The sequence below is a fragment of the Etheostoma cragini genome, chromosome 10 (assembly GCF_013103735.1).
Source record: "Etheostoma cragini isolate CJK2018 chromosome 10, CSU_Ecrag_1.0, whole genome shotgun sequence".
NCBI lineage: Eukaryota > Metazoa > Chordata > Actinopteri > Perciformes > Percidae > Etheostoma > Etheostoma cragini.
The window spans coordinates 96,769-109,119 of record NC_048416.1 but is presented as its reverse complement, the minus strand read 5'-3'; the positions used below and the strand labels follow the sequence as shown (position 1 = coordinate 109,119).

Here is a 12,351-nt window from a genome sequence, read left to right as displayed (position 1 = left end):
CCCCCCCCCCCCCTGCTGCATGCCTGTGTCTGAGACCCTCAACTTCAGCACAGCACAGCCAGCTTGATAAACGACCTGTCTTACCTGTGGAATACATTTAAAGAGGCCTGAAAAAGTAGAGGACATGTGTCCTCATAGTCTTCCTCTGCACTGCAGCCAGTAAGTGGGGATGGTGTGTGTGTTTTTACAGGCGTCGGGCAGTATATATATGCGTGCGTGTCTACGTGTGTGCGTGCGTACGTGTGTATGTGTGTGTGTTTGTGGGTGATTGTGCGCCTATAGTGTGTGAATTTGAGGTGCAGAAGCAGTTGTGTGTTAGTGTTATTGTTTGAGATAGACAGTGATGCATACCAGCTTACTCTTTGAGGACCTTGGCCCTCATTTCCTCAATGTGAAACAGAACAAGCTATCCCAGAGTGTGTGATGGCCAATTCAATCACACAAAGAAATACAGAGCACCACACGTGGGCTGGCAAACACTGAGGGAATTCTCGATTATGTTGACTTAGATATAAAGAAAAGCCTCTTCAACGCTGTTTTTTAATCAGGTCTTTTGTTTTGCCAGTTTTCCCTCTAGTGCCCTTAGTTATGAAGAGTTTGCCTTAGAATGAAAGGAATAGGAGGGGATTGTCTGTGTGTGTGTGTGTGTGTGTATGTGTATGTGTGTGTGTGTGTGTGTGTGTGTGTGTGTGTGTGTGTGTGTGTTTGTGTGTGTGCAGGGTGATCACAGCCCTGGAGAGCATGTTGAGTGGGGTTGGAGGGGTAACCAGACTAGATTTTTGGACGCTGTGCTGTATTGACCAGATGGTGCACTATACTCCAGTCTGGCAGTCCAAATGCTCACTGTACACAGCATATAAACATAAGTGCACACACAAACACATATGCACACGCCGGAATACACACACATGTGCACACACTTACATACACACACACACACACACACACACACATGCTTTCTCTCTTACTGTCTCTCAGAACAGAGTGTTCCTGTTCACGAGGACTGGATTCCCATGACAAACACATTTGCCAGATAGACAACGCCACTCCCAGATGAAAGACACACTTTTCTGTTTTTAATTTGCTCCTCAATCATAGCTCACTTTTTTTTTAAACTTTCAGCATGCCACATAACAAAATATGAATCATGGTTATTTGAATTTTCTGTGATTTCTTTTCCTCTTCATCCTTCAGGCTATTGTCTATGAGGGCCAGGATAAAAACCCAGAAATGTGTCGGGTCCTGCTGACCCATGAGATCATGTGCAGGTAAGACAAAACACACCAAGCTGCAGGTCCAGCCAATGCTTTATAGTCTGGATCAAGACAAATGTTTTTCTCACATTGTAGGTGTCTCTGCTGGTGTAAAGAAGGGGCAAAGACATGAGGAGCACTGCTAAATTACAATAGAAATCTTATCCTTTTCCTCAAAGTGGGTTGGGGAGATCGGCCGTGGCCTATTTCTTTTGGTAGAGATGTGTGTCTTTGTATATGTGTGTGTATCCTTCTCATGTTCAGCTAATTAGGACAAGGAAAAGCTCATTACTCAAACCCATCCTCCTTAGTCTGTGTAATACATGCAGTTTGCTGTGTCCTGACAATGAGCTATGTGCAGAGGGGGACGAACTCGGATTACACATAAAATATAGACACACACATTCGCACACACACAGTCAAAGATCCTACAGGCCGTCGCATGCATTTACAATCAATAAATGCATCACACAGCATTTGATTGTCTGTCACAAACCAGCCTACTAGAAATACATGTAGAGTTAGATTTAGAGAAATTGCTGGTGGCTAAGTGTAGCCACTTCCTGGTTATCACACAAGGCAATTTAGACCACTTGTTTTCATATGCTGCAGGAAACGGGTGAGATCAGAAATCTGATCTGGCTCTCCAAGCCTCCTGTCCTTAGGGACTCCAGAAAGTAGGGGGGAGGGTCAGTCTGTCTCCCACCTTCTCTCCCTCTCTTTGGTGTCTTTCTCCATCTCCTCCCACACACACATACAGTAGATGCACGCCTGTAGTCGAACACAGGTACACACCGACGCGCATGCTGTACACACAGACGAGCAGACAGTGAAGAAAAAGTAGACACAATGATACTTTCTGGGGGAAATAAGGGGCTGACGGCACACACCAACGCTGTTTCATTGTGCTGCAGTCAAATGATTCAGACTCGTCACATCAGTATGCAACCCCCTTCTACCCAGCATGCACTACTCCCCAGGTCCAGTGGGACCACTCTGTGACCCACTTCTGAGAGAGAGAAAGAGAGAGAAAGGCGGGATAGAGGGAGGGGACGAGCACTGAGGAAAAATAGAGAACATAAGATGTCTGGTTGTGTGATGTCTGACAGAAATGGAGCTAACCTGAGCCCTGGAGGCTAATTCAAGTTTGTATCCAGCCCATTCAAGCTCTCTGCTATAGCTCTGCTCCTCCCCCAAACTTCTCCTAAAATCACCCCACTGATCTCACCTACTGTAGCGCTAGAGCCCCGTCTTACCTCGGGAAGCCCAGCAGAAATCCAATTCACGTTGTTTCTGAAACTCTGCCAAAGTCTCACGCCCTTTACTCCTCTTTCTCTTTCCTGTACTCTCCTCTGACTTCCTCTCTCTCTCTCTGTGATGGGCCTTAGCTTTATTTCTTTGTGGTTCACATCTCTGTAACTAACTCCCCTTTGTCTCTGCCCCCCTCTTCTCTCACCTCCCTGCAGTCGATGCTGTGATAAAAAGAGTTGTGGCAACAGGAACGAGACCCCATCAGACCCTGTCATCATCGACAGGTAAGCAAACTTTGCCCTTTAACCTCGGCCGACGTGATGCTGCGCTGTCATCACAAACACAACACATGTGACGGCCTGTGGTTGTAGACAGGAACTGTATGCAGAATACACAAGCAGCAAATGTAGCACAAACATAATTTTGTATATATATATATATATATATATATATATATATATATATATATATATATATATATATGTATATATATGTACTTTTTTTGGATGAAAGCTATTTTGGACGTGTTGTTGGGCTGGGAAAACTACACCTGCAGGCTTAATAAAGCAGGCCATAGCAACCATAATTGTAAAGTAAATAATAAAATAGTAAATAATAATCCAGTGGTGTGTGTGTGAAGTAGATGAGCAATCACAGAGCAGTTTAGCCCTGCTTTAAGTGTGGTCAAACAGTGTTTGTGTGGTCGGGCTGATGACTTAGCTTAAGAGCAGTTAGGGTTACAGCTACAGCCTGGTGTGTGCGTGGGTGTGTGTGTTTGTGTGTATGAATCTTTTTCTTTAAAGTCGTTTGACACTGGCAGACACAGGCCTGCACACACACAGTTTTCTTTTCTCCTGCCATCATAAACTACCTCTGACCGATGCAGCAGCTCACAGGATTTACGAACAGTCTGAAAAAAAAGCCATGTAGATTTACAGTCCGATGCGTGCTGTTTGCATGTGCACGTGAACATATAGCGTGAGGAAAATTATTTGTTAATGCTTGACCAATTGTTGTAGTGCAAATTTCAGGCTGAAGTGATTTTTCTGTGCTGCATCATATTTTCTGACTGTATGTAACCTTTCCATAAAACTGCATTATCACATCATGGGTTATTTAGGTTTTATGTCTGATTTGAATTTGTCACATTTGAGTGTATTTGTGGGAGTGTTAGTGAGTCAGTGACCTGTGCTATCTGATGAACACAGCTGTTCTGTGTTCGCTTCTGCTCTGTCAAAAGCTACTCTTTACCTGTGTGTGTGTGTGTGTGTGTGTGTTCCGCTCCAGTGAAGCGGAAGGCCTCACCTCAGCGCTCCCTGAGACAGCTGCACCCCACCACGTGGCCTCTTACAACACGCCTGCCCATCACACTGTGCCATATTTCAGATTTTAGTTTTTCGTGTGTGTGCAAACTTGTTGAATCTGTGCACTCTCTCCCTCTGTTTCTATAGACCCCACCCTGGCAACCATTACACTTTCCCTTTAGTTTGCCTCAGTTTGAGCACTGCCACCTTGGTGAAACAGGCTGATCTCTGCTGTAAACAGCTTTCCACACTGAGCATGTGTTGGAGTCGCTCGCTGGCGGTATTCCCCCGACGCCCAATGGCTCAGGTGTGAGGGCAGCATTAACGAACAACAAATTAGAACAGGGGGAGGGAAAACAACAGCAATATCTCTGTTTTCCTCTTCAGTGAGCACTCTTTCTGGACAGGAAAATGGGTCAGGTGAGTGAAGGGGGTTGTTGGCTTACTTTAAAAGGAGAACTGAAGGGGAATAAGCCGAGGAGGATTCATACGTTTGCTCATTTAGTACCAATATATTCTTGGCAGTTGTAATAATCGGTAATTCATAAACAAACAAACAACTGTGAGGGTGAAACTGACTCAATTACCACGAGTTCGCCTCCTTCAAATTCATAAAGCAATACCATCAACAGCCCCTCTCCAGCCTTGAAGTTATTTAGTTCGTTAAATAAGGGCTCGTTAGCCCTCTGCTGTTTTGCAGAGATGATTAGATTTTACAGGCCTAATTAGCTGGGCTAGCTCTAACTCTTCTGGAAGAGTAATGGGTCTGATTGCCTAATTAGCTCTCTCTCGTTAAGATGGGAGAAACAGGCCACTGCAGCAAAACCGCAGGAATGAGAAAAAATGAAGTCAGCTAATGAGAAACTTATTTGATTGTTAGGAAAACAAATGTGGTACAGTGTGGATCGGCAGCGCTCTGGGTACTGTACTCGCTCACTGGGAGGATCCCGCTCACCCATCGCTTTAGCTCACCTCCTGTTGAAAGGAGAAATTGTTTGGGCTTAAAAGCGTCTACAAGGAGCAATAAGAGGCAGAATTTAATAATGAAGCATATTTGTATAGGCTATGATAGCAAAAGCACTTGAACACTTGTTAGATCTGTACTGAAGTTCAAAGAAACATCCCCCACAATCTGCCCTGTTTTCATGGTGTGTATAGTAGAGTAGTACGTGTTTATACTACACGTAGCATTTTTTATTGTCCTTCTGATCTGAATCAGTTAGTCGTGAAGATGAAGAGTACTCATGCCATATTTTGTGCATAGAACCTCTGATGTGGTGAAGTGTTGAACATTCAGAGAGACCTTGGTATAACCTGCCGTGGCTGTGCTTGACACTGGGCATGCAAGCAGCTAAAAGGTGAGAAGCTAGTGAGTATTTTACCCAGGGAAACATGTTTGAGGCAGGATATTATGAGAGGAGCCCTAACCCCCCCACTACCCTCACACCTCCACTTCCACCTGTCTCCATCTCTTCTAGTTAGTGTGGGGTTAATCATATGCAGCCACTGCTAGTCAGTCTATTATGTGCCTGGATGGGCCTCAAGTCACAATCACATTTCCAGTTCACCTGTGTACACCTTTGCTATCCCACTCTATAGCTTTTCTTAAATGTGTCTCATTTCATTTGCTGCATACATATTATTGTGGACAAATCTCTCAATACGTTGGGGGTATGACTGTCCCTCCGGCCCCATGTGTCCTTGCTTGCCTACTACCACCTGTGTCCCGTGGCCCTTTCCTGTCTGGCAGCTCCCCCAGGCCTGCCACAGGGTGTCTCTCAGGCATAGAGAGCCTCTTTGCAAGGGGGAGAGAAACTCTGTGGCTACAGATAAGGATCCACTGGATAGCCCTGCATTTCCCATGATCCCCCTTTCCAGTGCAGGGAGGGGTGGTGGGTGTCAAGTTGACATACGCCAACAATGTTATTTCAGGTTTATGGCTGTTTTTGTGTGTGTGCTGGTGTGTGTTTGTGTTTGTACACACTCCTGCAGCCTGCCGTTGATGTTGGCCATTTCCTTGCATGCGTTTCTGTGCTTGTGTATCCGCATCAGTGTTGGTTATTTCCTCAGGAGTGTGTGTGTGTGTGTTGATAGAGCCCATTTCCTGGTGAGTGAGTGTGTGTGTGTGTGTGTGTGTTTGGGTCTTGAGTGAAGAATGTCGGGCAGGAAGTGCTCCTCCCGGGGAAAGTGATGTCATGGCCGACAGTTTCCTTTTCTGTGAGCCAGTGAGTCTCAGCTTCACGGTTGGTAGTTAGTACTAGTACTGGACCAGGTTTTGCTTCATCTCCCGCCTGCCGTTAGTCTACACCTGCTTTGGTTTTACACCAAATTTTTACACATCTGGAAGCAACAAGTAAACTTTGCAATGTGTTATGGATTGCATTTTCCAAGCTAATGCATTTTGATGCACAGCTTGTTTGTCACTATCCCCCTCTTTGTCTCCCTCTGTAGTAGGGAACCCCCTCATTGTTTAGGTTGTTATGTTTGGATGCACTTCCTGGGGTGAGAGGTCATGTGTTGCCTTGGCTGGGCTAATGTGCGCCAGTGAATAATGTATGTCATTGACTTTATGTCAGCCCTGCCAGCCCCCCAAGCCGAGCCCACCCATGTTTAATTCATCCATCTCATTTGTGTGTGTGTGTGTGTGTGTGTGTGTGTGTGTGTGTGCGTACATGCATGTTTGTGCATGTGTGTCATTTAGAGGCCCAGTCTGCACCTGTCCAGCCATTAGCCCCCTTCTCATTTGCATTTGATGCTAATGTGGTTTACTGGCAGCGCCTTCCGTCCCCTCAGCTTAGTTTCACTTTCATATCCATGACTGTTAGTGAGAAGGTGAAAACACACTTAGAGTACAGCTATCCTGCATTCTTTGGACTGCTGATGTTTCTAATTTCTGATTGTTGAGGTTTTCATTAATTACTTTTCTTCTTCCAAAGTCCTGGGTCCGGTTTATTTTATGCAGAATAGTCATTCATTTTCCCTTTTATTCTGCTTGTTTGTCCCAGTTGGTATCCTACTGTGTCTCTGATCACCTATCACTAGCTATACCTTTCCCTCCGAGACAAAGAGAAGCTAGGAACAGAGTCAAGAGACACAATCTCTCTTTTGGTGTTTCTTTTTGGGGGAGGAGAGATGTTTTGGACACAGCCTTTTTTTTTTTACACCTTGATGTGCTGTTTTTGTTGGGCAGTCTTGGGTGGCTGCAACTGCCTAGATGTTATGTGAGGCTTTGAAAAGGCCTGGCCCTGAGCTGGTTGTGGTGTTTGTGTAGCAGGGCTGAGGGGCAAAGAGGCAGAGTTGCTGGCTCATCGATATGCAGGCAGAACTCCCCTCCCTCAGGTGTTGGCTGCCTCACAAATCTGCCTCACATAAGAACCCACACACACACACACACACACACACATACACACACACACACACGCACGCACACACACACACACACCCATAGACACATAGACACAGATTCAGCTCTTACCCTCAGACACAGTTCACAAATACATATGCAGAAGCACGCATGCGCACTTATAAGAATCCACAGGCGGGCAAAAAAATAAAACACTTACACGCACACACTGACAAACATAGACACACATACACACACACACACACACACACACACACATTGACCGGCAGCTCTCTGCATCTGTTTGGTTGTGTTCATTCTTTCCCGGCTGGGTCGCCCCCCCCCCCCGCAGCCCCGGGGGACGGACGGCTGCGCTGATTGACAGCAGAGAGTTGGAGGTCGAGAAGCCTCTAAAACAGCGCTGCCTCTTTCTATCTCATCCAAACCTTCAGCACTCTCACCCCCAACAACTGGCTCACTTTCAGTTGCAAACTCCCCACCAAAAATGAACACATCATTCTCAGAGTAAACATGGATTTGTTTCCATGAAATGAAATATCAAATTAACACAAGCTGTTTTTATTTTAGTGGTGAGGAAACAACGAGGGAACAAACTAGAAATAAGCATTTTTAAAGCTTAACTTTGTGTGTGTATTTGTGTTTTTAATTCTTTCCCCTATAACCTTTATTGGTATTAAAACTAATGTTCTCCAGCTGAATGCAGGTAACAAACAATTTATTAGGTCATATAAAATGTACTTTACAAATGTCAAAACAACAAAAGTTGTGGTTTTTTGGACGAGCGCTCCTGTATATAGCGCTGTTGTAGCTCTTTTTTCTCCGCAGACTGCTTTGTCATTACTGCTTGCCATTCCCTGCTTGACCTGGCCGCCCTCCTTGGCCATTCCCACTGCCTTTGTGTCAGTGTTTGTTCTGTCCCAGAATGAAGGGGTTTGGCCGGCCAGAGCTGACCCAAATGAGTAGCGTCCTACTTCTCTGAGAGCTATTTAAGACATTTTTGGTGTTGGAAATTGCAGGACAGAGAGGTAGAGATAGAAGGACACTTAAATAGAATGGGGCTATATTTACCCTATGAAAAGTCTTATTGTACATGTTTGTGGTGCTGCGAGTGAGGACACGGTAACGTTTTCCAGGATTTAGTCCGTGACTCGCCCTCAAAGATGCGCTCAATTTGCTTTTCAAATGAGGCGTGAAGAGTGCAAGCCCATGCCTTTCGGTGTGATGCTCTACATTTGGACATGCATGGTATTGTGTGTGTGTGGCATGAGCAATGCTTTGTTTTCTCAAGCTCTGATGTGTGTGGACAGTCGAGCGCACGGCCCACTAAGTGCTCCTTCACAGCCAATGTGTTACATGGCTGCCTGTGTTGCTGCTCATAATCGAATGGACACAGCTCCTCTCAGTGAAGGATACTCTCCCAGCAGGCTGAGTTGGTGTGTCATCGAGCAGCATAGCTTCCAACCGTCCTAAACTCAGCCCTCACTGAGGAGTCATTGTTTACCGATTATTTCTGCTAAGTGAGAACCCAGACCGATTGCCTCATGCCAGATCTATAAACCCCCCAACCTGGCGTCTCACTTCCTATCAGCCAGTTTCCATTCCGGCCCCTCTTTTGGTGCTTTACCTCAGTTCTGTAGCCCAGGATGTAAGTCCAGGTGTCCAGGATGAGTGCTAGTGACCCACTGCGCCTGAGCAAGATGTATAGTCTGATGATTGTTCTCCATCAATCTGTCCAGGAAGAATGGATCGCTGGCCAGGCGCTCTCAGTTTCACACGCCACAATGGAAGGAAAACCTGCACTGCATGGGGGAGACAGGGAGGGAGAGATATGGAGTGTGATAGTGGTCTTGGGACTCTGCAACATAGGATAAGATTAGATTTAATATTATGGGATATTTCTGCTGATTTCAAAATTTTCTTTTTTTAAAGCAGAAAAACAGTCATACTCTGGCACCTATAGGTTATTAAGTAACCATATCATTATTGTATATATATAATATTATATATATATATATATATATATATATATATATATATATATATATATATATATATATATATATACATGTTATAAGTTTTGTGACATTGAGCTTAACTAATCTGAGCTGTGATGAAGAAAATGTTCAAGGGACTAGCTCTGCCATAATTAAACGTATAGCAGCAACGTCAACATGCAGACAATTATGGTCAGAAGCATGATTCGATCAAAAGAGTGATATATTCTTACGATTCTAATATATTCTTTTTACTTGGCATTAATCATCAACAAATGGGACCTAAGCACATGTCACTGTTCCACTTCAAAAAGCCGAGCTGAATTTAAAGGCCTTTGTTTGTGTTTATGTAACTGATGAGGGGAGACAAAGTAAGGCGTAGGCAATCGACTGAGACACTTTGTAGTTTTACACCGCCTCACCCCGTTGTGTGTGTGTACTGCTAACGCTGGTTTGTTGGTTTGTTTACCGAGTGGCTCGACCTCGCTGAGAGGAATGTTCAGTTGTTTGCTTTTCTTCTGTGTCTCCTAATGTTTGTCTCTGATATTTCTCCATCCACATGTCTCTCTTCTTCTTCTTCTTCTTCTTCTTCTCCCTTTCTCTGTATACTTGCCTGTCTGTGTGTCTTTTCCTTTGGTCCTCCCACTCAAAACTCCAGATTTAACTCTGAAGGGTTTTTGGTTAATCACACATGGAATCTTCCCCTGCGTTTGAACGTCTTCCTCAGCAGCGCGTTCTTCCTCAATGTGTGCGTGCGGTGCAGGAGAGAGTCCCGCTAATTATCCCCGGTATTGGCTTCTCCAGCAGAGGCTGTGATTTACATGAGGTGACATTCAGTTCAGGTGTGCAGACATTTGCAACCTTTTTCTGGAAAACAATTAACAGCTCTGCTTTCTCATCTGCCTCCCTCCCATACACTCTTTCTCTCTCTCGCTACACCACTCCCTCGCTCTCTCTCTCTTCCTCTGGCTATTGTCTTCCCACAAACAGAGAAGATTTACTGCCAAAAGAGTGAGGGGTGTTCAAGGAGGGGTAACTTGGTGGATTTCCCTTAGCAAGTGATTACTTGCCTGTTAATTGACAGTTATTTTTTGTGGTAGATATTCAGAAAGGAGTAGGCTAAAGCCTGCATTGGCGAATGTATTCACTTGTAGCTGATGGTAGTCCTTAAATTTCATTTGCACTATTAAAACCCAGGTTTTTGGGACTTCTCTATGTTTCTTCCTCTGACCCTGGAACATCTCAGAAACATTATTACACTATTACACTATGTAACACTATTACACAGTTTTACAGACAGGCATGTAGCCCACACACGCACATGTTCAAACACAAAGACAAACTTAGAAGCGTGCCGTTAATAAGGCTTGTCTCTCTTCTGTCATGACGCCCGTGTTAGCATGACAAGATGTTTACACACACAACCAGGGCCGCGCCTCTGCCAGGATGAAAGAAAGATGAGTAGAGTAGAAAAAGAGGAGGCAGAGATGTAACTGTGACTGTCGTGTATGGACTGCTTTTCTCTGTTTGACAGGACAGTTGCAACAGTATGCCACTAAGTCACATAGAGAGATAGATGGACAACTAGGAGAGAGAAATATGTACCTGGAGGATAACATGCTGAAAAGGAAAGACGTTTTTCCTTCTCTAAACTCAACCACATAGTCGAATCAGGAGTAAAACAATTAGATCCACTCGCCTCCCCTTGTCCCGCAGTGTAGATTACAAATGAGCAAACCTGGCATTTATCACATCACTACAAACATTTATTAAAGCCGGTTCCTCTCTAAAGCTGCAGAGATAACAGTGGGTAATTGCAGAGACTGGCTCTATTAGTTAAGTATGCCTAATGTCACTGCCTCAGAGCATTAATGGACGCTGTAGTATTATGTTCCTGCGCTCATTACCACCCCACTCCCCTTCAAACACACACACACACACACACACACCCTCTCCCCCTCCATTGACCCTGCAGCAGGAGTCTGTGCCACTCTAATGAGAAATGGAAAACACTACTCCGCAAGCTCCAAGACACACACACACACAAACACACACAAAAACAGACACACACAAACGGACACACACGCACAGACTTGGCGGAAGCCATTACAAGAGGGACATAGGGGTACAACAGTATAATCACACACGCCCAGGGAAACAATTGTGCCGTTATCAGAGTGATCACATTATAAAAGTTTAATAAACACCAAACGGCCTAATGGTAAATTAGCCTGCATCTGCCCTGTGTTGTGCCAGGCTATAATTAGTGATTTTACAGAGACAAACAAATGGTTTTAGCCAGAGCTTTTCACAGTCAACTGATTTTTTAGTTGCACATACATTATTTGGCTTGTCCAGTATTAAAAGAAAATGTTGATTTGTGAGTTTTGCATTCTGCGATCTAGACTCCAAGACACCAACAGTCAGACAAACACAGAACCACTGAGAACAGAGTTTGGCTCAAGCCCCAGTCTGGTTTTCTAAGTGGCACTTGAGATTTGTATGGAGAGCGGCGGATGGGTGCTTGAGAGTTTTGAGGAGGAAGAGAGCGTAAAGGAGGGAGGGGAAGGAAGTGAGGGGGATCGACAGAAGAAAAGAAACAAGAAGAGATGGCCTTGAATGATGTGAAGAATGGTGTGAGTTAGTCGCCCCATTCTCTCCTAGGCAAAACGTGTGTGTGTGTGTGAGCGTGTGCGTGTGCAAGCATTCACTTCAAATCGATGACAATCTATAATTTACAATCACAAGGACCTATCACTTTTATAGGTCCTCCATCCTCGCTCATCAATATTACATCAGGCCCCTAACTCTCAGTGTGAGGGAGCAGGAGGGCGAGAAAACGGCTGAGGAGAAACAATATGGCTTTAGTCGTGTGTGTGTCTGTGTGTGAGTGTGTGTCTGTGTGTGTGTGTGTGTGGGTGGGTGAGAAGGAGGGCATCTGCTGAGGTTGTAGAAAACATTGCTTCCAGCATACACAATGTGCAAACGCATTCCCTACCTCACATGTGTGTAGGTGCGTGTCTGCTTCTGTTTTGTGTGTGCATGTAGGTGTGTGTGCTTGCTAGCTGAGTGACAGTTTAGTATTGATCTGTGGGAGCCCTTGGTGTCATTAGACCCAGTATGGACCAGCAGGCACACATGGAGGTCAGGGCATGGAGTTTGTGTGTGTGTGTGTGTGTGTGTGT

At 44.9% G+C, this 12,351-nt stretch overlaps 1 protein-coding gene across 3 annotated transcripts in view; it reads left to right on the top strand.

The window, feature by feature from the left end:
• Positions 1-12,351, top strand: part of ebf1a (EBF transcription factor 1a) — a 52,551-nt gene that overhangs the window by 3,561 nt on the left and 36,639 nt on the right. For all 3 annotated transcript variants that reach the window (XM_034883790.1, XM_034883791.1, XM_034883793.1), the window contains exons 5-6: positions 1,195-1,268; positions 2,720-2,788. In XM_034883790.1, the coding sequence (XP_034739681.1) occupies positions 1,195-1,268; positions 2,720-2,788 (143 nt within the window). The remainder of the gene's footprint in view (positions 1-1,194; positions 1,269-2,719; positions 2,789-12,351) is intronic.